At 36.1% G+C, this 25,871-nt stretch overlaps 2 protein-coding genes across 3 annotated transcripts in view; one reads left to right on the plus strand and one right to left on the minus strand.

The window, feature by feature from the left end:
- Positions 1-9,265, minus strand: part of LOC113504993 (metastasis-associated protein MTA3) — a 38,639-nt gene extending 29,374 nt beyond the window's left edge. The window contains exons 1-2 of the mRNA XM_026887513.1: positions 8,696-9,265; positions 524-685 (exon numbers count right to left, since the gene is read on the minus strand). Coding sequence (XP_026743314.1) covers positions 524-685; positions 8,696-8,723 — 190 coding nt within the window. The 5' untranslated portion in view covers positions 8,724-9,265. The remainder of the gene's footprint in view (positions 1-523; positions 686-8,695) is intronic.
- Positions 9,266-9,534: 269 nt separating this feature from the next.
- Positions 9,535-24,451, plus strand: LOC113504818 (protein transport protein Sec23A). 2 transcript variants are annotated; one of them, XM_026887281.1, is made up of 14 exons: positions 9,535-9,688; positions 9,782-10,069; positions 10,278-10,533; positions 10,909-11,479; positions 13,130-13,272; positions 13,586-13,725; positions 14,156-14,271; positions 14,856-15,009; positions 15,538-15,689; positions 16,128-16,302; positions 16,916-17,071; positions 22,477-22,542; positions 23,187-23,207; positions 24,138-24,451. In XM_026887281.1, exons 2-14 carry the CDS (start codon positions 9,791-9,793, stop codon positions 24,225-24,227), a joined length of 2,319 nt encoding a protein of 772 aa, XP_026743082.1. In that variant the 5' UTR covers positions 9,535-9,688; positions 9,782-9,790; the 3' UTR covers positions 24,228-24,451. The 2 variants fall into 2 exon arrangements, with proteins under 2 accessions (XP_026743082.1, XP_026743083.1); XM_026887282.1 differs by lacking the exon at positions 23,187-23,207.
- Positions 24,452-25,871: the final 1,420 nt, after the last annotated feature.

Genomic DNA, 25,871 nt, shown 5'->3' on the forward strand with positions numbered 1-25,871 from the left:
GACGCCGACGCCATTGCAGAATATTATTAACGTACATGTAGTGCCTAATACTGCTGTCTTCGTCAGTCTATGTGCGTGACTGGTCGGTTACGAAAATCAATATCAAAACAATGTCTTATTATAAACTTGGACTCCAAGGATATTAACGTTGGAATATAACGACTCGTATTCTATGTCTGTTAAATCTGGCTTTGAATTATAATTTCTGATACTTTTCAAACATTGTATTTTGAGTATTAGTGAATAATGTGACACACAATACACTGTTATTCGATTATTAAGAACGTCGAGAAAAAATATCTATTGATTTGAAATACAAATAATGAATATACAATAAGAAACAAAATAAAGTCTACTTCTATTTTGGTTTTCACAAACAAACAAATCACATAACACCCAAACTCAGAACAAGCATTCGTGGATCAAACAAATACTTGTTCTAGGCGGAATTATCATCTTAGACTTCATTTTTGGGTCGCTAACCGGCCGTTGATGATGGTGAAAAAACTAGGAGAATACTTACTTTGGTGCTTATCAGCTAACTGTATAAGAGGGTTGGGAAGGTCTCGCCGCCTGTAGAAGCACATGACTTTTGCCTCCACGTTACCAGACGGCGTCTTGTTCAGCTCCTCTATCCGTCGGATCTGGTACGGAGACGTCGACGACGTCTCGAAATAGACGCAGTCTGCAGACAAACATAATGGATATCGGTTAGATTGGATTCAATATGTTACCTGTCTCACTTATTAATGTATACAGGGCAAAGCCGCGCTTAAGTTTATTTCATAAAATGAGCTTCAGGAACTCTCGCAAAATGATACGTTTAAGAAATTGGGATTAGACAGTACTTTTTGGTTCCTTGGAATTGGAACTGTTATCAGCCATCATGATCAAATTAGGAAATCCGTAATCAAGGCATATTACCGTGTATTCATGATACTTCGAAATACCTATTTCAACTCTAGGTGTGGAGTAGTTGGTGCGGAACGGACGGTTGCTGTTTATCCGTACCGACGATACTTATGTTGGTTGTTGTGCCACATGGACAACTAATGTAAATGGCGCCTTTTTACCGTTACTCCGTACAACACAACTAAATAACACGCGCGCATAATGACTCGCCTCAAACCTTTCATTTCGAACCGTAAGCGCGTTAGTTTTGGACGATTAACCTTCTGACAATACAAGTAATTGTTGTATTTAAGAAAGAATACAATAGAGATGTAAAGCATCATCATCCAAAAATAGAGATATTATCTAGCTATACGTTCATCGTCGTTAGGTAGGCCTCGTGCTATATCTAACATAAAATCATTCGATTTTATTTTGCTTTTTAACAAGCAATAATTGCTGCATAATATACAGTTCCGTTTCTTATAACTCCAATAAGGGAGTTTATTACTCTTGCACTATTTTGTGAAGCATATCACATAGTTCACACTTGTTTTGCCATCAAATAATTTTACAGTCACACCTGAAGATTCGTTTTAAGTCCAAGTAATATGGAAACTCTACCACTTTATAATTACCACAAAATAGAATACTTGTTGATATCATATTTCGTATGAAACTTTCCATTATAGTGCGATCGCGAGGTGAACTAAAATTAACTTACGATGAGACGAATTCACGTGGAATTAGGTACGAAAGCGCGCTATACATTTTTAATATCATTGTTATGCAAAACTTTATAATCAGATGTTATCATTTCTGGGAAATAGTTAAGAGATACATAAATGTGGTTAGCTGTTGCTATGGAGCATACAATGTATAATTTAATGACATTAAGACTACGATTTGGTTTTCAATTATTTTATAAGAAACAATTGAAGGCATCCAATAAACAGTAAAAAGGGTGTGAAAGATTTAATTCCTTAGACGCGTCACTCGTAAAACGCACGAGTGCAAATGCGGTCGACCTGGCGTTTACAAGAAACAACACCAATGTTTATATCGATAGGCATGTACTAGGTATACATATGAATGTAATGCTCATCTACATAGATGTATGGCCGGCCAACGCGAGTGTTGCGGATATATACGTATGATATTAGTACAGTTATGTATGTGTGTAAGTTGGGGCATTATGCGGCTGATAGCGATGTTAACGCCCGTTCAGTTTTGCCAAGAAGTGTATTTTTGGAACGTGTCAATAAGTAAGTGTATAGTAAATTTAGCCTGGACACGTCATCACAGAGGGCGGAGAATGATTGAATTCTCAATGTGCGATTTCGCGTGGCGACGTTTTACTTTTGTTTCTTTTGTATAATTACCATAACTGGCCTCAGGGTCACCTGTTAGCGACAACCGCGTAGTCAATTTTAAAGATTTAATTTAACGATCATTTTTAACGAACGATAACTTTTTAAACATCTTTCTAACACAGGTTTTATCACCCTATTTGGGGCTTCATCAATAGCTACAATATAAATGTTACTAGTACTAACTTCCCTAATACGACTATCAATTATTTTTTTAATGCCAGGCAAAAAAACAAGCCCTTGATAAATCTGAGGCAGGTTATTATTATTGCCTCTACTAAAAGGTCGTCTTTGTTTAGTGTTTTCGCGTCACTGCGTACTTGAATGTTGATTTAAATTACTTTAGGACAGAAATCTTTAACATTTTCTTTCTCTTTAAACGCAAGTTTACTTTAATGACAAAATGTTACAACTATAGTACTTCTTACTAAACACCTCTCACGATCATACTTGCTGTAATTTTAACGTAAAGGGGCCTAGGATGGATGCATATTTAGATATTAGTTCTGCTTATTTGTCATAGATATTTTACGTACAATAAAGTTAAATTAATACAAAAAACAAATACGTAGGCATCTTATGAATATTATGCAATATGTATTGTTTTAATATTTTTTCATACTAGCTGACGACTAGGTGTGAAAACAATACCTGGAATATAATGACAATTTCAAAGTTCAGTCAATGAATATAGTAATTGTTAATGCAATGAGATATGAATGACTTCTAATTTTGGGATTACAAAGGAACGCGTCCTAGCAACATTGGTTCTAGGTAGATTTTAAACTACTTACGTTTTCTTTTAGTTTTTGTCTGAATAAAACAAGATCAGTCTGTACTTAACTATCGCTCTACATCGTTTTATGCTATATTTGTTTATACTTCTATTGAGAGGGACCGTGTCTTGATCTCCAAAGCAATTTTAAATTAATTAAATTCAGTATTCCTCGCGATGTTTCAATGGCACATTCAGCTTTCCGTGGCAACTTTTAAAACAATGCGCAATTACCGATTTGTAAAAATTCAAAGCTTTATATAACTATTATTGTTGTGTTGTCTTTTTTAAGGATCCATTCACAAGAAATCCATTATTTGCTTTTTATTAATAACGAGGAGATTTGTTACGTATTTCAATCTAAAAATAGAAGAAGTTGGAAAAAAAGATTTTATTTCTGTAATTCCTTGAGATTTGCAAAGTTAAATGAAGACGGCAATGGTTACCTTATTGGTCATGGTGCCACATACTGAAATTAACCATTATTCGAAAGAAAGATTCGACCAGTATTACCTATGTTTTATTCCCAAAAATATAAATGAGAGCGTGCAGTTTCTTCAAAGTGTAAATCTGTTGTCACTGCTTAACTATGAGTTAATCCAGGCTGCCAGTTACTTTAATCCAAATTTTATCAAAATTGGTCTAGGCGTTTGAGCGCGAAGAAGCAACAAACATTCACAATATACTTCCCTTTATAACATTAGTAGCGGAAAGTGCGTGTAGATTCCTAAAACTACATGTTTTTAAACGGTTTTATTTTTTATGGTTACAATGAGGGCTGGTACGTTAATTTGTCAGCGTGAGGTATACAAGAGCACTACGCGTCTGGTAACGGTGAGCCGCGCTGTGTTCGTCTGTCTGTCATTTCGTGGTCGTTTGTGTACCCAACAAAGCGCCAGTGTCGGTTTTGTTCACTCAATGACCATTTACACTTCGGTTCCAACACGTGGCGAACGAATTTAATGTATCGCATATTATTCAATATTTTATTTGTATTGTAACTCGAACTCGTGAATTTGATGGCTTAAAACGATTAACACACGTATGATTGCTATCTTTAGCGTCTAGAGTTAGAGACATTCGTTTCAAATACTCTTTAAACCTTAACAGCGATTGTATATTAATAACAACATCTAGCGATAAATACTATAAAGGTTAACAACATTTAGCTATTAGTTTGCACAATTTTGTTGCTTACATGCGGTTATTGCACTAACCTCGGAACTATGTGACATAAGTTCTTAACATAACGCTAAGCACTTCGTATTTACTCTCACAGCCTAACCAGTAACCATGTGGATAACCGAGTCATTCTAAAAACCACAAACGTAAGTCATTCCACTATTTTCATTTGTACTGTCTGTACATCCGTTCAAGTTTACGATCTCGTACACACAAGCTCTAGTGTGTTTTAAATAAATAATAGGGGTAAAAAATCAATGGACGGCATCTTGGTGCGACGGCCGACGAATTCGGAGTGGTAGTGAGTAGTGACGTCTAAAGTGTACGATATTAGCAATATGTCTAAGGAATTCACATAAATTGAATTCGTTTGGAGAAAACAGTACTGAAAAATTTATAATAATCACCATGAAAACGAATTTATCTAAAGGAGAACTTTTATGTACCTACTAATATTTATTCAAGGACAAACGAAAGCTCATGAATTTTCAAAAATACCTTACTTAGACAATACTCTTAAATTATTGAACCCCAAATTATCTTCTACATTCAAGGGCGATCAATTCCTATCGCACAATAACCTCGGTGGGAGAATATATTTACTTTTTTATTACTCGTGGATTGCAGGGTGTTTCTAATATGGTGGGTGGTGATTATAGCATTACCACCCAAGATTGTAAGTCTATGGGGGCGTTTCGAAATGGATGTCTAAGGGCTGTTGCGAGTACGTGAAAGGCAGGCGTTGTCTGAGTAAGCAATATTAAAATATTTCTGTGTCTCTTTCGACCTTTGTAAATGTTGAATTACCTTTGCTAGAACTGATAAGTGTATAGTCTAGATTTGCTTTAAGTTGCATTATATCGGAGCGATTTCATGTTGGTTAATGCGATCAATTGTAGTCATCTTAATATATTCAGAATTAATTATGTCGTTTATTATATCGAGATAATATTTGTATGAATAACACGACACTTTCTATTTTACCGCGGGAAAATCCTAGTTAAAATAATAAATGTGTGGCCTAAAGAGTAATATTCCGCGACAAGCATCGTAAATTAATTAATAATAAATGCAATCATTAAATATTTGTAAGATTTCTGTTTAATGTCTGAAACTTTACACAAAAAAAAACGGATTTACTGGGATTTTCGTTTTATGATTTAACTACGTATTTTTAGTTATTTAATATTGAGATAAGCCATTGATAAGCGCATTCAAGTGACAGAGTACCTTTAATCATGTAACTATGTGAAACTCGTTTCCGGGTATACGAAATACATTCTTATCGTATTGAGATGTTTCAAATACTACACTACTTATGGTGTATCTTGCTCTATGTTAAACGTAATCGTTTGACGTTGACGCTATATTAAGTCCCTGTCGAATAAGTTATATTTTCTGAACACTTTCATATCTTAATCCTTAGCACAATTACAAAATCTGGAAATACGCATAAAGTATATTAAAAAAGTCGACCGATGAACACAATTTCATAACAAAATCTGATAGTTACTAGGGTCAATATTGTCGAATAGCGTAGGATGAACAAATCCACGATAGTACTGTAGAATACAAAACGAGAGTCCGTCAGTAAATTCAATCAGCTTATCAAGTTTTTGTTGATAGGGGACTCGTTTAGGGGGCAACGCTAAGCAGACGAAGTCGCAAGCGATCACTAATAATAGTAATAACATATATTTCTTAGTTCAATTAATATAACGACCCATCCCGTTATTAAAATGGATTATAGACCCTACGCTTGCGTGTTGTATACATGTACCTATTATATGGTATATGATAATTAGTGTACGGCTATTAATATATGCTGAGTATAAAAGTAGATAGATGTAGTAGGAAAGTACGTTTTAGTTTTAAAAAGTATAGGAATGTACGTATTACGGGGTTCGAAAGTGAGGTGTGTGTATGTTTGAAGATGTCGACACTGAGCCGCGTTGTATTGAAGGTTTTCTTAACAACGGATAACCCCTTTTTTGTCAGCGTTTGACATGCAAACAAACAAACTATACGGAATGTTGACCTTTTTTCGGATACCATTACAAGGAAAAAGGAAACCTCTCGAAGAACTCGATTTCTTTACAATTGAGAACACATGGCTGTTAAGAAAATTACGTACTTAAATTTGTGAACCTATGGTAAATAAGAAAAAATGTAAAAAAAAAGTCAAATTCTCACATTAATTATTTTGAACGATACAATTTCCTTGAATTCAAGTTCCAACTTACAAAAGAGGGCAAAGAAATATTACGTGCCGCTATTAACCCGCGCCATTTTAGGTAAATGAAAAAACTAAACGGCTAAATCGATATTAAATAAAGCTGATCCTTTTAATGAGGAACTAATTAGTTATTTTGTAACTTTGCAGTTGACTATACGTTTCTGCGTGTGAAATTACGTCATGTGATTATGGCTTAAACTATTATTATTAGCGCGATATAAAAGAGGAAAATACGAGTAAGAATAATGAATTTGTAGCTAGGTATATTACATATGTCAGAACGAAAATATATTAGCTAAATTCTATAAAACTCGATGTACTGGTTACTAGATATTAATACTGGAGGTAAGGTGGTTGGGCTTACTACCTATGCTTAAGTAATAGGTCATTGAACTCATACTTTCACATGACTGAAGGTTATAAACAAAATGAGAAGTTTTATGTTTATTGTCAAAACTATAAAGTGTAAATTGTTTAGTAGTAACAAATGTTGGCAATGGTTTTTTGAATTCAAACATAATTTTTGTATATTATCATTATTATTCAGGTATTGTTTAATTAGCTATATTTAAGTATCAACTGCTTTATTTTTGAGTGTATGTTAAATCATTTAAATGGTCATCTATAGGTAAGTAAGCATGTTTATATTTTAGTACGTGTCTGTGATAAACATATTGCTTACAGACTTTAAAAAGTAATGTAACATGATTCCACTTTGAATATTAATTTATCTAAAAAGTTCAACACAATTATTAGTGTTGCTTGTATCAGACGTACATAAGTAGTTCAACAATTGTAATATTGGGTTGCATTATTTAAGGTGTGAAGTTTCATCAATTAGGTAATGCTTTTCCATTCGTACCATCTTCAGAGCAAGTACTGGTTGGACTTTCCACTGTAGATTTTGTCATTGTTTATAGTTAATAGTTAAGTTTATAGTTTTCTTAATTTTAAAACTATAATAGTAACTGACTGGATTGATAAAAACCTTGAATAGATAACAGTTATATTGATTACAAAAAGCATTTAATAAGGGGATCAGATTATTGAGTAGAATTAAACTGGACACCTTTAAGTTCCAAAGTATTCCTATGCAGATTTTATAAAATAGACTATTTATACTGCAATGATCATGCATTTCATAAATTTGTATTAAAGTTTCCAGAAATAGAGGATAATAAGACAAACATGTTAAGTGAAGGTTTGCTTCTAATAATAAATTAATGGTTTAAGTATTAATAATATTAGCGGTTGGCTAGACTTCTATCAATCGGGTATAAAAATAAAACTATAAGAGAAAAAGAAAGATTCAAGGTGTAGAATGTAGGTCAAGTTATTCTTTGTCAGATACAAGGGTATAATGCATACAAGCATTTTGAGGTCACCATAAATACTAATAAAGTTTTGTAAACTTTTTAAAGTGTATTTTTTAAAGATTTGGTATGCTGTTAGAACAGATGGCTTAAGGGTAGTTGTCCACTGATATCTAGTTTTAGGCAAGTCATTATGCGTGGCAATACTTCTAGATAATACAATAACATTTAATATCCACACAAAGAGTTAGAGTAAGTATTTGAGTAGCACTACATTATATGATAGGAAGTTAACATAAAAGGAAGAGCTAATTAACATTCAACGCGAGGACCGCGGAGCGCGGCACGAGGCGCCCGCGACCGGGTCCCGCGACAACACCGCCGACGCCGAAGCGCCGGTACTAACACACCAAACATCACAAACTAATCCCGTATAACCTCTAATACTGCTCAAATTAAACCTCAACGCATCTCACAAGACCCCAAGCCATGCTCCAACGTCATATTTATCCAAGTCTACCACCAAAATGTTTTGACAACATCGAATATAACCTAAAATCTCGTGTCGAAACCATCAAACAATCCCTAAAAAGCATAAAAGCTGATTGATAATTAAAGGCGCTTCGTGTCTAACCACCCGCACGCAGATACGCAAGCCGATACAATGATACCTAGATGCAAATGCTAATGTCCTATTTGACAAAATTTGGTAAAATAAATATAACTTTTCCGCAAACAAGCTTTGCCGCGATGTTACACACGCAAAACTTTGGATTTGTTTAAAAACAGATGAATAAAGATATGTAACTAAATGAACTAATTAATACGAGCAATTAATGAAGGTACGACAATCAAAGCAAAGCACCGCTAGTCGGCTGGCGGTGAACCGGCGAAGCTACAACAAAAATAACCAATTATTGCCACTTACCGCCGACTCTGTACATATTCGCAGCCATTTTTATACACAATCACTATTCATTAACACTTAATTAATCTACATCTGACACAATTAATAACTATAACACTATGTAATTGAGCTTTTAACAATGTTTTTCATCACGTTAACTCCGGACGCCTTTCGCTGATCGCCATTTTCTTTCACACTACTAATTTGGCCAGTGCGCAGTCGCACTTTTTGGCGTAAACTTCCTGCTCTTCAAACAAAGCAATGACATGTCATTAATTTTTTATCCACTAATTATATTAGAATGTTTGTTCTTTTACCATTAAATACGAATTATTTTACAAATAACGTCCATAATTGAAATATAATTTACTATGTCCTAAAAATAAAAAAATATTTCATTCAAGAACGTTTCATTACTACTCAGAATGTCCACAAGTAGTCCGTATATTCCACTGACGTATTTCATAATCCCGTCATTTATTTTACACTTTTTGTTCGCGAGCACAGTTTCCAGGTATATTCATATAATTATTGAATTAGTTTTTAGTTATTTCGAGAGTGTATTTATTTTTTCCGGCTTTTTTTTTCTCCCAGCGTGTGTGTAAAGGAACGCGTCACTAAGCATCATAGACAACGACGCTGAGGTTGTCTATAGATATTTTTCTAAAGTCTATGAAAATATCATAAAGAAAACCATAGACTTGGCATCTTAAGTAAAGATGCGAAATAAAAATCTAATAAATTTATCGGTATTCCCAAATAATGAGAATTTTGAAGAAATCATTTTAGAAAAATAAAATAGTAATAGGGAAATTTGCTGCGTTTTCTAAAATGACGTGGCCATGGTGACAGCTGATTTGTCTATGACTTTGACAATTGCCAAATCAGCCAGCCTCTCCCGTCTGCTGAAAATTGTAGTAAATCTAAATAACAACTAATTTCTGAATGAATAATCAGTGAGATCTTCAATGATTGCATATGTGGCTTGACTCTAGTCGTCGCATGCACACTTAGGTAAGTAATTTACAAGCCTAGCATCTGTATTTGTGTGTAAAATATGCTGTGTATTGGGACCGTAAATTGACGATGATGATGTTTCGGTTTTAGATCCTCATAATGGCCACGTATGAGGAGTTCATTCAGCAGAATGAAGACAGAGATGGTATACGGTTCACTTGGAACGTGTGGCCTTCGAGCCGGATCGAGGCTACGAGGCTGGTGGTCCCACTTGCGTGTTTGTACCAGCCGCTGAAGGAAAGGCTGGATTTGCCGCCGATTCAGTACGAACCTGTGCTGTGCACCCGTAATACATGCAGGGCTATCTTAAATCCGATGTGCCAAGTGGATTACAGAGCCAAGCTATGGGTCTGCAACTTCTGTTTCCAAAGAAATCCTGTAAGTATTGGTGTTTGAATAATATAATAGTCTTAAGTATCTACGTATTCAACCAATTGGCAGCTTTAATTAACTCTGTAGTAGATTTATAAGTATTATTGTAACATATTGTGTTTTGCAACATATTGTTCAAAATTTAGTTTTGATTCAAATGTAAATACAATTTTAACAAACAAACATAACACAAGCTTCTACTTTAATCTTTCAGTTCCCCCCACAATATTCGGCGATAGCGGAGCAACACCAGCCTGCGGAGCTGATCCCCAACTTCTCAACTATAGAGTACACAATAACTCGGGCACAGACCATGCCACCTATCTTCCTTCTGGTAGTAGACACATGTCTGGATGAAGAGGAACTTGGAGCCCTGAAGGACTCTCTCCAAACATCTCTCAGTCTCATGCCGCAGAATGCTCTTGTTGGGCTTATTACATTTGGCCGTATGGTACAGATACATGAACTTGGTGAGTTTTATATGATTTGAAGTATATATTTTGCTCACAATTAGGCAAAGCCATTTATATCAATTAGAATCTATTTAGAATATCTTATATTCTGTTTGAAACTTATCTCTTGGGTTAGATTTATTTTAATTTGCTTTGTAATCAGAATTGAAATGAAAAGGTCATAATATCAAAATTATAATTTGATTAATGTCTCATAAAAGCATTTAATTTTGAAACCTCTGATATAAATTAAAGTTTGTACTGTCCATCCTGTCTTTTATCACTGTACACTGATGCATGTATCTTGTTGAATAATTTTTGTATCCAAATGAGTCACACGGTCAACACATTTTACAGATTGGAATGCAATTGACCTAAATTTTCTTTCCACAGGTACTGAAGGCATATCCAAATGCTATGTATTTAAAGGCACTAAAGACCTCACAGCCAAACAGATTCAAGAGCAGTTGGCCATTGGTCGTGTGAATGCGCCAAATCCTCAGCAGAGACCTGGGGCTCCAGCTCCTCAGCCCCCCGCCCACCGCTTCCTGCAACCTGTCAAGACTTGCGATATGGCATTGACTGATCTCCTTGGTGAGCTGGGTCGGGACCCATGGCCTTTAGGCGTCGGCAAGAGACCGTTACGTAGCAGTGGCGTCGCTCTCTCATTAGCTGTCGGTCTCTTAGAGGTCACTTACCCTAACACTGGTGGAAGGATCATGCTGTTCCTCGGTGGTCCCTGCTCTCAAGGTCCAGGTCAGGTTGTCAACGACGAGCTGAAACAGCCCATCCGTTCTCACCACGACATTCACAAGGACAACGCTAAGTACATGAAGAAGGCTATCAAGCATTACGAAGCTTTGTCCCTGAGGGCGGCGACAAATGGCCACTCTATCGATATATACTCCTGTGCCTTAGATCAGACTGGACTTATGGAGATGAAGCAGTGCTGTAACTCTACTGGGTGAGTAACATAATTTTATAATGTAGTTTAATAACTAATAAATGTAAAATCAATATTGAACATAATATATGACATTTGAAAGAACTGGTTTAATACAAGCCATTAAACAAGCATCTACTTAGTAGAAGATTATTATTGAAGAGCTATGTGTATCATAACATCTTCGTCACTATTGCGTCATCGTATTCAAAAGATCTAATTGACTATCAAGGTTATTTAATTTGCAATTAGGAATGCTACTCTCTCTTAACTGACGTGTCTCATAGGCACGGTACTCATTACTGGAATGCTATGTCGTTGAATTACCTTGAATTTGAGATTTCTTTGATGGAAAGTTATTTTTCTTTCGAAAGTATTTTTTTTTATAAATATAGTTAACCCATACTACTTCTAATATCTTCAGAATATGTGTACAAAGCGTTATGACGATCGCTTAAATAGTTTTAACTCGAAAGTGTAACGTGGATTCACATTCAAAGACGAAGTACGACTCCAGCGTACTGAAATTGGTTTCAGCCCGGTACCTTCCGGCAAGAGAAGAAAGGATTTAGTTTGCACTAACCCACAAACGCAACATGCTTTTACTAACAGATTTTATTTATTTCAAGGACCCTATTTATATAACAAATTTAACAGGCTACTAAAGTTATATAGTGTAAGCTTAAATAGGTGTAATAGAATGGTAACAGAATACTTACAGTCCCTCAATTACTCAGATACGGAAAAATTGCTAGAAATATTACAATAAACTGTTTAGCTTAGAAATTATAATAATAAGTACAGGTAATGTAATTAAATAATTCAGGACAGCTTGTCCTGCTTAGTCTTTTATAATACAATTAAGTGATAGAATTACATTAAAATATCCATCAATCATTTTTCTGCACTGATAACCCGAAACACAGGTTTAAAACAAACCTAGTTCGGGTGGTCCCTATATTATCTTTAGACCATCCTTCTCGTATATTATTATGTTTTGGTGTAGATTAACTCAACTCCTATGATTATGACTATTAAGATATTTTTACTGGTTTGTCATGTACATGTATTTAAGTAATGTGAACTATGTTTTTAATAAATATATTTTTAATTTTTAATTTTTTAATTTTTAATTTAAAAAAAGAGTGTGTAGATTATATCAATTTAGATGTAGAATGCATGCAGCTTTTAGGTCTTAGCCTTATTCCGCGTTACGCTGCAAAATAATTCAGTAATTAATATTTTAATTTTACACAAACCTAGATATGATAGCCACTGACATTATCTACCTACTTATTACCGCTAATAAAATATTATTTTTTATGTCTTTTTTCAATTACTCACAATTGATGACGACAAGTGGACGTCGAAAGGCGCTTTTTTACTTAAATCTATGATAAATCAAAAAATCTTTTTATTCAAGTAGCACTTTTTGGACGTCAAGTCTTTTATATGGACAGATTCCCGTATCGCCTACCCTTCAACGCTTCCTAAGTACTCTGGTTGTGAAGAAGAACCGGCGCAACAAAGTCCTCAGCATAGCACGCCGTTGCTTTTTTTATAATAACACATCAATTGATTATTAAGGAAAAAAACCTGTGTTGAAGCTCGTGTTTACTATGTAATGTGAAAATAGTAGTATAGACATATTTACTGTGGTAATATTTCCAGTGGGCACATGGTGATGGGTGACTCGTTCAACTCGTCGCTGTTCAAGCAGACATTCCAAAGAGTATTCGCCAAGGACCCGCGGGCTGACTACAAGATGGCGTTCAACGGCACGCTCGAGATCAAATGCAGTAGGGAACTCAAAAGTGAGTAAAACTTCTGTCCTTTTTCTTTTGATAATATTATATTGAAGATATTTAAAACTTTGACTATCGTCGACCATGTCTATACAAAAATTTCAAAGTTTCATAATTTAAATATGACATAATTAACTAAATGCAACATCAACAGTCTAACATATTATATTATTTGTCTAGTATCATGGCGACCTCTATTGATTTTGTAATGAGTCTAGATAACTACCCTACCAATCAAATATAAATCACATTACAATAAATAATATAACAAATCTCTACATAAAATTCAAATGTACACACTAGAGTTCCTCGTTCGTTCCAGTATCGGGCGCGATCGGTTCGTGCGTGTCCCTGAACGTGAAGGGCCCGTGCGTGTCCGACCAGGAGGTGGGCATGGGCAACACCTGCCAGTGGAAGATGTGCACCTTCACGCCCAGCACCACCATGGCTATATTCTTCGAGGTCAGATATATTCATAAAAAGTGGACTTCAGTACTTGTGTATATAAGTAAAGTTTTTATATTGGCGCTGGTAAAGTGTTGGGTATTATTAGCCTATATAGTGCTACTGATTTTTTCTTTGTAAGTTTAGTTTTAAATGCTGAGATAGCCTGGTGGTAAACGTAAAACCTGTGGACTACCAAGTGAGAGGTCGCAAGTTCGATCCCAAGGCACTCACCGACTCGAGTGTTTTTTTAGAAATAAAATTTATAGCTTCTGTGTTTCTGACACTAGCCAAAATTATCCAGAATCGGAGGAGCAAGCCCCACTGCACTATCAACTGTCATTTAGTCAAAGTCTGCGCTCACTAAATGTTACATTAAACTATTTATACAAACATTATAACAGCAAGGTAAACACCACCTTATCTAATACCGTGTGTACCCCCGCAGGTAGTGAACCAGCACGCGGCGGTCCCGCAGGGCGGGCGCGGCTGCGTGCAGTTCATCACGCAGTACCAGCACTCCAGCGGACAGCGGCGCGTGCGCGTCACTACTGTGGCTCGCAAGTAAGTCCACATATGTAATGACAATCTTCAGTTCGACCTGAGACCCTGTCTCGTCAGCTCATGATTAAGGACTCCGGTTGGGTCCGAAACTAGTCGGGCAAACCTGATACATACGCGTGAGGAAACCGTTGCATCATTTAATTATGAATCATGCTTACAATACTATTGTGTCTATTGGCGGGATGGCGAAGTAGCTTGACATATCACGTAGACGAGTGGCTGTAAAAGGGTTCAAGTTTGTTAAGGTTTGGAAATTACCTACCTTTTCCTATATTTCAATCCGATATAATTGGAGCCATGCAATTAGTCTATATATACGTATGTACTTAAACGTCATTCATTCAGTTTCGCGTTTAAAAATACTCTGTTATTGATCGATCTGAGCTAGCGAATTATTTAAAACAATTATTTTATGACTATAGTCAGACAAGCTCCAATTTTTTTCAAAGTATGAAAAACAAACATCCAATATCAATGTTAATCATCCATTTATTTTTTCACCTGTACATTCTGAATCATTTAAATCAAAATTGAATCCATTTCAACCATCTACCAATGTCGTCAACATGTCCCGTTCCCCGCAGTTGGGGCGACGCGGCGGTGAGCCTGCAGCACATCTCGGCGGGCTTCGACCAGGAGGCGGCGGCCGTGGTCATGGCGCGCCTCGTCGTGTACCGCGCCGAGCAGGAGGACGGGCCCGACGTGCTGCGCTGGCTGGACAGGATGCTCATACGACTGGTACGCAACCACACAGATAATATACCGTAATATGATCATGTTTTCAATATGGATTGGAACAAGGAAACAATGGATGGATTGTGTGAAAGACGACATGGCTGCAAAGACTGTTTCTTGTGAGATGACATTAGATAGAAAGGTATGGAGGGAGAAGACATGTTGCGCCGACCCCAAATAATAATTGGGGTAAGGGTAGGGGGATGATGATGATGAAAAAACTGGTTTTATTTCACGACATTGTCATCAACTTGACAACATCGGTTCAGGTCGCCACCCCAAACCCACTGTGCGCGACGTCGCGAGTTCGATCCTCGCGTACAAGAAGCGTTGGTGGGATCCACGAATACTTGTTTTGAGTCTGGGTTTCTTTGTGCATGTAACTTGAATATTTGTGAATGCCCCTCGACACAAGTATCAGAATAATCAGTGCGAGAATAATCTCTTTTTTCCAATCACAGCCGGGCACAACATTATCAAAATATATGTATTTCAGAAAAATCATGCTAATCAACCTTCTTACTCCCGTAGTGCCAGAAGTTCGGCGAGTACGGCAAGGACGATCCGAACAGTTTCCGCCTGTCTGAGAACTTCAGCCTGTATCCACAGTTCATGTACCACCTGCGTCGCTCACAGTTCCTGCAGGTGTTCAACAACTCACCCGACGAGACCACTTTCTATAGGTAACGTTGTTATAATAATAGCCTAAGTGCCATTGCTGGAGAAATTTCTCTTCTACAAGGGACATTGTATAACTTATTTTGTCCAGTTTATAATTACGTTAATTTCAGATAATGCTAGCTAAATTCCACCAAGTTCTAATTGGCAGAATTGTCCAAGTTATCTAGCCATGATAAACATAGCTTATATAACTATTTCAGAACAGGTAGTCCGATGATGGTGATGGAGCAACATAAAAGCATTTAAATATCGCCCTTAACGCTGTAGTTACAAGTTCAATATTTCATGGTAGTTAGAGTGCAAATTAAATAAATAAACTTTATGCAAAACTAATAAGCAGTTACATTACTTAAAATTGATTTGATTGCAGCGATTGCCCGACATCTTCAATAAATTATGTACATATACATATGAAATAATTGAATCTCATTTCTCCTCAGACACATGCTGATGCGTGAGGACCTGACACAGTCGCTGATCATGATCCAGCCGATCCTGTACTCGTACAGCTTTGGCGGTCCTCCGGAACCTGTACTCCTGGACACCTCCTCCATACAGCCTGATCGCATCCTACTCATGGACACCTTCTTCCAAATACTTATATACCATGGAGAGGTGATTATGCAATATTTTATGAGATTTTGAAAGTGTGCTGCTATGAATGAATAATAATTACGTAACTGTTTTATTGATCACTTTTTCTGAAGTACGTGTTATTTAAGTCAGTTTTTAAATAGTTTTCGGCCGTTTAGAATATGACGCTGAGTATAAAGTTGTTATTAAAAGTCTTTGCTTTCTGATTGTCGGCGATAATTAGCATGGAAATTAGGGTAAATTTCTTCCGAGTGTCTCTTACGTTATGGATAAAAAAAAATATTACTCATGCAGGTTAAAAATGAAACGAGATTAAAAACCAACAATAATGATTACTAATCGCTTATTTATTTTATGATGTCTTTATACAAAAACACACCAAGATTGTTTTTTTAAGCCTTTTGAAGTATCTAAACAAATGGAGTAAGAATATAAACTGACACCAGATCTAACTTTTACACCTAACAACTTTGATATAAAAGTAAGGAAAAAATCACTAATATGACTACAATAGAACTGTTTAGCAGAACCAGTGGTTACGAAATTACAAACAAGTTGTAATATTTATCTAGCAAATAATCTGTCTTTTAATACAACGCCTATATTGCACTAATTGTCAACTTTATACGATCAGACGATAGCCCAATGGCGCGCCCTCCGTTACCAAGACATGCCGGAGTACGAGAGCTTCGCTCAGCTGCTGCGCGCGCCCATCGACGACGCGCAGGAGATCCTGCAGAGCAGGTTCCCCGTCCCGCGGTACATCGACACTGAACATGGCGGGTCACAGGTAACACAACAATATGATATAGCTATCAGTAATGGAAATGCTCAAACAAGCCTTCAACTATACCACTGCAAGGCGCAGACCCTCCCTTATAGGGACGATGGGTATTGATCACCATGCTAGCTCACTGCGGGTTTGCCAGGGTGTTTTAGAATTATTAAGAAGGAACATATTATTTCGCAAAAGTCAGATTGACTGATTGTCTCTGACAAAGAACTTTAATCTTTCGATTACACGTGTCTGTCTGCTTTCAACCAGCTTTGCACAGATTACTTACGTCTCTTTACTAAAAATCGTAACTTTTTGTAACTGTTCAAAGAATTTACGTGTTGACTGTAAATTATATTCAGTTGATTAAGAAAGTTAAAATTAGAACATTAGCACATTTAGAAATAATTTATTCTTAGCTTATCTTACGTAATTATGATAGTTTCACGGTAGTTCAACACTGTGCGGCCCGGTATGTCTGGTGTTACTTGCAAGTATTTTCTCCAGCATGTCCGTCACTTTCTGTTGGGACTTCAAGAAATTATTAAAATGCGTGTCGTCGAATCTCGTTCGTTGTTTCAATTTTGCCAACGGTACTTGTTGCCTGGCGGCTACATCCGCGCAGCAGTTCTCTGTGGTCACCGTCCTGAACCACGTGTTCCGCGGCCAGGTTTCAATCCTCTCGAGTTTCTCGTGGAACTTCGTGGCTAAGTACTGGGGCTCCAAGTCTGACTGGTCTGTGTACGGCCTTTTGTCATTCAAGCCTGTCTGCGGGCGATTGCCATGGCTTATCCCCGGATAGCTCATACCGCCGAGGTTGCTCAACCCACCCGTGTAAGTGAATTCTCGTGAAGGACTACCTCCTTGGCCTGCTTTATTCTGGTTACTATTGTCATCACGATGAATTCCTCGGGCCACATCTACGTGACTAAGACCACGTATCTTTTCACTGATCTCATGAGTGTACTTCGGTTTCTCTATGTTCTTTTTTAGTTTATCATTGTATAGATATTCGTGTCTATCTGTGTATCGAATCTTCTTTAAGTATTCAGAGTCTAAATGGATTTTATCTTGACGATATCTAGGATCGTATTTCTGCCCGAAACGCGTCCTACTCTCGAGTTCTTGTTGCTTCTTTTGTTTTTCAAATGGATTTCGTGTTGTCAATATGATGTGCTGGTTTATAAGCTTAACGGGTTGCGAGATCCGGATGGCTAGTGGTGCGATTTCATCTGAATTGGTCTGTAAAGTTATGGCACCTGAACCGGAAACATCGTTTTTTGGAAACTTCAGTTCCGGGACGTATTGTGACATTGTGTCTTTAGGTAGATTGGCCCCAGAACTTATGATAACAGGTACCATGCCTGGCCCATAAGGGCTTACCACTAATGGTTTAACGGCGCCAGATTTATAAATAGGCGGCGTATCCACAACGTAAGGGTTGAATCCCGCCAACACTGGTGGGAATGTGCGCGGAGGCAGTTTCATTCGGCTGCCCGGAATGTATTCTGTCGCCTTTCTATGTGGTCTTGCCGTAGACATCTTGAACTCGTTGAACATTTCCATGAACTTTTCAATAACTTGGTGTTGGTTTGCATCTTCGTTCGGCGTCAAAGGGTTATCTAAAAATAAATTTGAGTTATTATTATGTCCAGAAAAATACTTTATTTGAACACAACTCTAAAGAAAATAATTTACCTGTTGTCGTTATATTTGTTGCTGATGCGTTCGTTGTAGAAGCATTTGCCAGGACCGTCGTCCGCAGTAGAGGGATGATAGTAGTACTGTCATTGCTTCCTTTCCTCATATCCTTTAGGACAATTTGCTTCACTCGTTCAGCGATCTCTTTGATGACATTCGCTGGTATGACTTGTGGTTCGTTCATGTTCAGTCCGAAGTTCTGTAATTCTTTTAAGTCTTTGATGTCAAGCGCCACCGGCTGCAGACCCTCGTTGTTGATCTCAAACTTTTGGTTTTGAGAAAGGTTTACCGGTAATATTTGTACTTGATTTCTGGAAAGCTGGATAGTATCAGTATTTTTTATGACAGTCGGCATAATATTAAACTGATTTTTATTAGGACCTGAATGAAAGTTGTTTTTGCTACTTCGACCAATTTCGGGCTGGTCGTCATTCATATTAGCTATTTTGTTTAGTTTATTCGCTTCCGCCTGCATAGCTTTAAATTGCGCGTTAAACAATTCGAAGTTTTTCTCAAGTTCTGAATCGTTTAATTCCGAGGGTTCTTTTATTTGATTGTTCTTAGCGTTTTGATTTATTTTTGCTACTTTAATGGATGGCAAAATATTCCCGTATTGATTGTTATCTGACTCATATTTTCGTATTGTAGGATCTGTTACGAGAATTTTAGGATTGTGGTTGATTTCGTAATTCGGTTTTATGCTATCATTTCTAAGTTTTTTCTGTTGCGCAGCTTTTCTAGATGGAAGTACTGAATCAAAACGAATATTTTCAACAGTAGACTCTTGTTGCTGTTTACTTGGCTTTATGATTGCAGGTACAACTTTATTTCGATGCTGTTTGAAATTTACATTCACATTTTCAGCTGGATTTGAAATAAACGGCTTTAATTTTAGTTCGCTTCGTACATCTTTTAAACTTTTTGCAATTTTTTGTTTTAATTTAGGTTTAGCCTTGATCTGAATTTCTCGATCCTGATCCATTTCTTTATCTGCAGGCGTAAGTTTTAATTTAGTTCGTTTATTCAACATTTTTTTTGTTGCTTCTTTTAAGGGGTTGAAACTTATGTCGGAGTCTTTGTTATGATTGATGACTTCTGTCTTGTTTTTATAATTGTCGTGTCGGTGTAAAATTTCACTCTCTATTTCTTGTTCTTCTCCCTCATGAGTATCTTTACCGGTGCTTTCATTAAAGAAATTGGGAAAACTTTTCATTTTATTATTTTCCCGGAGTAAGTCGTCAAGAAAACGTATCGGGCCACCTTTCCTGAACTTTAATCCTTTAGGTTTTCGGTTTTCCCTAATAACATCCCTGTATGGCGTATCTTGTATTTGATGTGTTTGATCACTTGCCTCAAAAGTTCCTTTAGTTGGTTGACTCTTATTCTCATCCGCACCCTCAAGATTAAATTGTCGTGGTTCTAGAGCCTGCCGAATATTTTCTAACTGTTGATTATTTTCGAATAAAATTTTGTATGGTATGCTCTTGATGTCTGTCATGTAATCGTAGTTTAGTTTTCGATCGAGAGGTCTGGTTGGTTTTAAGCTGTTTGCATCACTCAATTCGTCGTTTGAAGATAGTTCTTCGTTCGGAGTCTTCTTCAGCAGTTCTCCAATTTGTTTGGAGATTGTGTTCATGTATGGTTCTGTCGTTATTTTTTGGGTTGTCGTAGATGCTGCCTGAGTGGCTAAGTATTCAGCTATCATTCGACTGATGTATTCCATCTCTCGAGAATGTACATACCCATTGTTGTTCGGGGCTTGTGTGTTTACTTCAGTGACATTCGGTTCCTTTTCATCAGTATTCGGTGGCGTTGTAGCTACCTTAGTAACAACTTTTTTAGTATTGTGTGTCAATTTAGTCCAAATGTTTACCATATTTTCCAATGGTGGACGGTTTTGCATATATTCAATTTGTAATCCGCTGTTTTCTTCGATTTTCGATACATTCTCTAAATTATACATTTTATCGATTTTGCTATTTGATTTTAAATCCTCACTTATTAATTTTAGTTGCTTTAACTGGTTTGAGGTTTCATTAAAACCGAGTGTAGTATTTGGCTTAGTTATGTTGTCATAACTTTCAGGCATTGGCAGTTCTAGTTTTAGATAATCTCCGGCCTTAATTTCTTTGTCTATACCTTAAAACAATTAGTAATAATTAATATTTTTATAATTTGGTCAAATATCACTATGTAAGGTACTCACTTTTTGGTGTCGAAGACATTCCCAACGCTTCATTAACATTTTCCGTCGTCTCATATTTTCTTCGCGTTGCATTGCCAGTGTCTAAATAAGAGTTAAATAAGCATGCTTGTCGCAGGCTTCTAAAGAGGAACATACAACATACACATTCAAGGTTGTTACAGAAAGATGTACAAACGTTGAAACGAGCGTTAGGAATAAGATAGTGCAAAATATGTATTAAAGTGCGGACAAGAATAATAATGGAAAAAGTTACTTTCAAATACAAACTTTCTTCGATAATGACAACAGTGTTTATTACAACCAGCCAGGTGGCTAATGGGCTGAGTGTACACATGGCAGGGTATTCTCGATAAAGTAACAATAACACTCACTCATTGTTCATATCATAGATGTTGACATTGTGCCGGCGCAGTTTCTCCAACGTGTTCGCATCCAAATCTTCCTTTTGTAATCCATTTAACAACAACACACATATTACATCTGAAAACTATCACATTTTAATGGCGCACACTTCGCGGCACGATGGGAATCAAATGTATGGCGCGTTCGAGGGGTTAGTATTAACAATATGTTTAGAGAACATGTGTTATTGGAACCTTTTATCTGGACTAAGCGTTCTGAGCCCTGACCGTGGACGTGTACGATTATTTCACTTGTGAACATACATGATATTGCAACCGCAGTCAGTATAGTTCGGCACCACATTTCGTTATCGCTGCGAGTCGTGGAACGTTTTCATTGTTTTGGTAACGAGGCGCGGGCCGTGATCGGAAAGAATGGCCGACTGGGCCGCGCCTGCTATCGGAGGCTTGGAACTCGTCGACTTCGTTTTGCTGGTCACCACCTCATCTCGTCACAAATAAGTTTAAACTGTATGTTGATATCCGAATACTAATAAAACCAAATTGACTTACAAAGATCATTTTCGCACTTTTCGAAACAGATTCTGATCTGGATTGAGGATTATTTCACTACATTTGACACGCACAACTATAAATACTTCTACACACAACAAAAACGAAAAGACAGCAATCTAAAATCGCCAGTTGGTTGAAGTATACAAAGAAGTCAAACTGTTACCGAGTGTGGAGTCATATGTTTGTTATTGCCAACCTTACACATAACACAACTACCTCACCTACATTACCAACTCGTGATTACGTGTTAAAACACACTTTAACCTTTGAGCAATACCTTTGGTAAAGATTTTAGGTTTACCATATCTTTACTCTATTAAAAAAGGGCTCCTGCATTAAGGAGTGTATTCTTTGTGTAGCGGGAGTCACACGCACAAAGATACCCAGGCTCAGGACAATCATTTGTGGATCAAACAAATGCTTGTCGAACAAAATCGTGGTGCTGGTTTCCTCACGATGTTTTCCTTCACCATTTATAGCAAGTTATCATTCTAAAGGACATTTTTACGTGCCGGGATTCCAACTGTTGATTTGGCGGTCCATCGTTCATACCTTTATGTAAACAGTACTAAATATTTTATATTATTTATTTTCAGGCTCGGTTCCTTCTGTCAAAGGTCAATCCGTCTCAAACGCATAACAACATGTACGCGTACGGAGGGGTGAGTTAAACAACATTTACCGCTTTTGTAAAAATAGAAATAGAGCATTTACTTTTGAATATACCACAGATAGTTCAACTCATATACGTATGCGGCGATGAGTGTGGGTAACCTTTATGTACACAGTGACATGGAGTCTAATACAGCTTTTATTTGTACCCACCCTCAAAGAAATTGAACTATTAATAAACATAAGAGTATTTGGGGAAAGAAACTCTTTAGTCCTTCAGGCAGATTTCCAATAAATATTGGACATATATTGCTTAATCAAAAAATGAAGGAGTACAGTGAAACAAAATCTTCTGTGACGTCACTTGCCAGTACGCCTTCTAGTTACTAGCTCCCACTTCGTAGTGGGGGCTGGTAACTGGTAACTGGAGTGTCATTAAATGAAAAAATATGTATCCCATATTTTTGGGAAACCTTTTTTTTTAAGTATTGGTGTAAATCCCATACCCAGAGCCGCGTGAAAACATAAGTTGAACTATTTGGACGCTGATTAATTATTTTTGTTGTTGTTGTTGTTGCATGGCGTTGAGCCTTGATGATTTCTTTTCCAAATTAGCATGTTACAATGTACCATCGAGCACGGTGTGAATTTGATTTGTTTTTTTTTGTTCCATCATTGTTTTGGCGAATACCAGGCGATGCCGATACCATCAGCGGTAGTGTTTCTTTTTTAATTTTTATATTGGTGTTGGGTGTCTAATGCTGATATACAATTCTAACAAAGTCTTCGAGCTTCGAGCTGTTTTGATTGCGTGTTACTGGAAATATTTTAATTCAATACATACAGATAATTAATTTTATTAACAGTGAGAGTTATAATATTTTATTCTATAATAGAAAATATTCAAATATATTCATATTCTGCAAGCACTTTTATTAGTATACATGAAAAATTTCTTCTAATTTTATTGTTTTAAAATATTTACACCAGTAATAACGCCAAGCTTTTTTCTCATCGAGTTACCCTTCTACCAAGCTTTCTTATTTTAATTATTTCGACAGTCAATGGGCATATTAGGTGCAATATAAAGGCCCAAGTCCCACGAAAAATAAAGCTCCTTCGCTAAACTGCATGATAGCTTGAAACCGTGCAAGAGCTTTGCTATAATTGAATAAAAAACTTGAGTTTGTCAAAAACCTAATACAATGTAAATGTTTAAACCTTACTTTTTTATTTTTTATTCCTTCAATCCAAACATAATAAGTTTTACATAATATTTTCATGTTTTGACAACTTTTCTTCATAGGAATGTATTTAACGTTTATTTGTGAATAGAATGAATAAATATATCCTCTTCATAAACTTATGTGTGTTCTGACTGCACAAAAGATTGTAAAAAGCATTATTCTTTTTTTTTTCGCTTTATCACTAGGGTCTGAATGCAGTCAACAACTTTAATCAAAATCTATGGACTTCAATGGAAAAATCAGACTTATGGATGTCAAAAAGATTATCTTTTATATTTTTTTAAGTAAAAATACACTGTTTACATATCCCTATATTTCTACTGGTCTAACTAAACATTCTGGTGGTGGCGGGTTTTCTCTTTATATCTACAATGACTAATTTATATGAATATCTCCAGGACGGTGGCGCCCCCGTGTTGACGGACGACGTGTCGCTCCAGGTGTTCATGGAGCACCTCAAGAAGCTGGCCGTGTCTTCCACAGCTTAGAGAAAACAAAATGGATGCCACATTACTGACAGAACTGATGTCTCGGGTCTTATTTCATTCTCAACTTTATTTTCCTTTTCATATATGTAGTTTTAATTACATCTTTAGCAATGTACCTGCTAGATAACTAAAAATATATACCTGTCTCGTTCGCTCTTATTAAGACTTCGAAACGACGATTGTTTTGCTTTTATCTTAGTTTCAATACAGTATTATATGAAATATTTTCGGCCATTTTTATTTTTGGGTTATAGTTTGTACGGGGATTTTTATCATTGTTAATATCTATCATATTACTATAAAAACAATTCATGTAGCTCAAAATACATCAGTTCTGCGTATATATAGGTACTTGTGTGGTCCATTTTGTTTTGCAATTTAAGTTAAAATAATTTTCTACTGTACGATGTAAATTATATGAAATTAAAATGTTTATGAAATAACAATTATGTTTATTAATGATAAATATTAATTAATTATGTATAATTTTCCTATTTCTGTTTATAAGTTTATTATAACTTGGTTTGTCAGCTACTAAATATAAGTGTTTGCTATAGTGAAGATGGTGTTTGACCTTCCCAAATGTAACACTTTCACTTTCTTGGTCCTCTATATTTATGTACTTGGCTTCATCACCCTTGAATAAGCCAAAACACTGGGTACAAGACGATGGTTAGTTCGACGGGGTGATATTAAAAGTTCAGCAAGAATAGGATAAATGCGTGTGTTATTAGATTTACAACAGTTTCATGAAAGTCAGTAAATAAAACAGCATGCGTATAAAAATATATTTATTCCTACTATCTAGACACCAATCTGTACTTTAAATACACTACAGTAAAAATAAATGGTACAATTTATACATAACAATTCATTTGGTAATTAAATAAGCTTTTAGAAATTAGTATAAAAATATATGAGAGAGTAAAATCTTTTTTGTTTGCTGGGCAAACTGGATGGTCCTACAATGTTTGATTACTAAATACAATCTGTTATGAAGTCTGTGTAAGTTTGTTTGTTACTTTTTTCATGCTAAAGGACTAATATATTATGATTTGCAGGTAAACTGTCTCTAAGGGTACATGTTAAAAATCGCTATAACGACTGATAAAATAAGACATTGCCGTCCTAATTGTTTCTATACTATTAATTTCAAAGCGATTTAAAAAAAAAAATCAAGGAATTGGGAATTTATCTTCTAAAATAATGGTAACTTTAGCTTGGACTTTTTCAAGGAAATGGGGTGAATAGGCCTAGCGGGGTAAACGAAGACAGTCTGCAGGCATTATTGCCTCCAGTCTTGTCACATAAATTTATATTAAATTAAAAACAGCGTCCTTAAACATTCACTAAATAAACTACCATCAACAACTAATACCGATTATATTACCTTTTTTATTTTTTGTCTACCAATACATATCTAACTAAGTAACCAGAATACTTCAATATGTTTTCGCTAGAAATCTAGAATATCAATAACTTCACATCCTTTTCTAACACCTACATATAATATTCAGTATTAACAATAAACCCGCTAGTTCTTCTATCACTACACCTGTTTGAAAACTCTAATATTGTGTAAAACATACTAATCTCTGATCTAGTGCTATGCTAAACCCTAGGACTTATTAAGTTTTAACAATA

The sequence above is a fragment of the Trichoplusia ni genome, chromosome 23 (assembly GCF_003590095.1).
Source record: "Trichoplusia ni isolate ovarian cell line Hi5 chromosome 23, tn1, whole genome shotgun sequence".
Lineage (NCBI taxonomy): Eukaryota > Metazoa > Arthropoda > Insecta > Lepidoptera > Noctuidae > Trichoplusia > Trichoplusia ni.

What these genes read in the sequence shown, in the direction of transcription:
- LOC113504818 (XM_026887281.1), top strand. Translation starts at nt 9,791, where the DNA reads ATGGCCACGTATGAGGAGTTCATTCAGCAGAATGAAGACAGAGATGGT. An exon ending in CAGTGCTGTAACTCTACTGG is followed by an intron (nt 11,480 to 13,129) that starts GTGAGTAACATA and finishes TAATATTTCCAG; the next exon opens with TGGGCACATGGTGATGGGTG. An exon ending in CCATGGCTATATTCTTCGAG is followed by an intron (nt 13,726 to 14,155) that starts GTCAGATATATT and finishes GTACCCCCGCAG; the next exon opens with GTAGTGAACCAGCACGCGGC.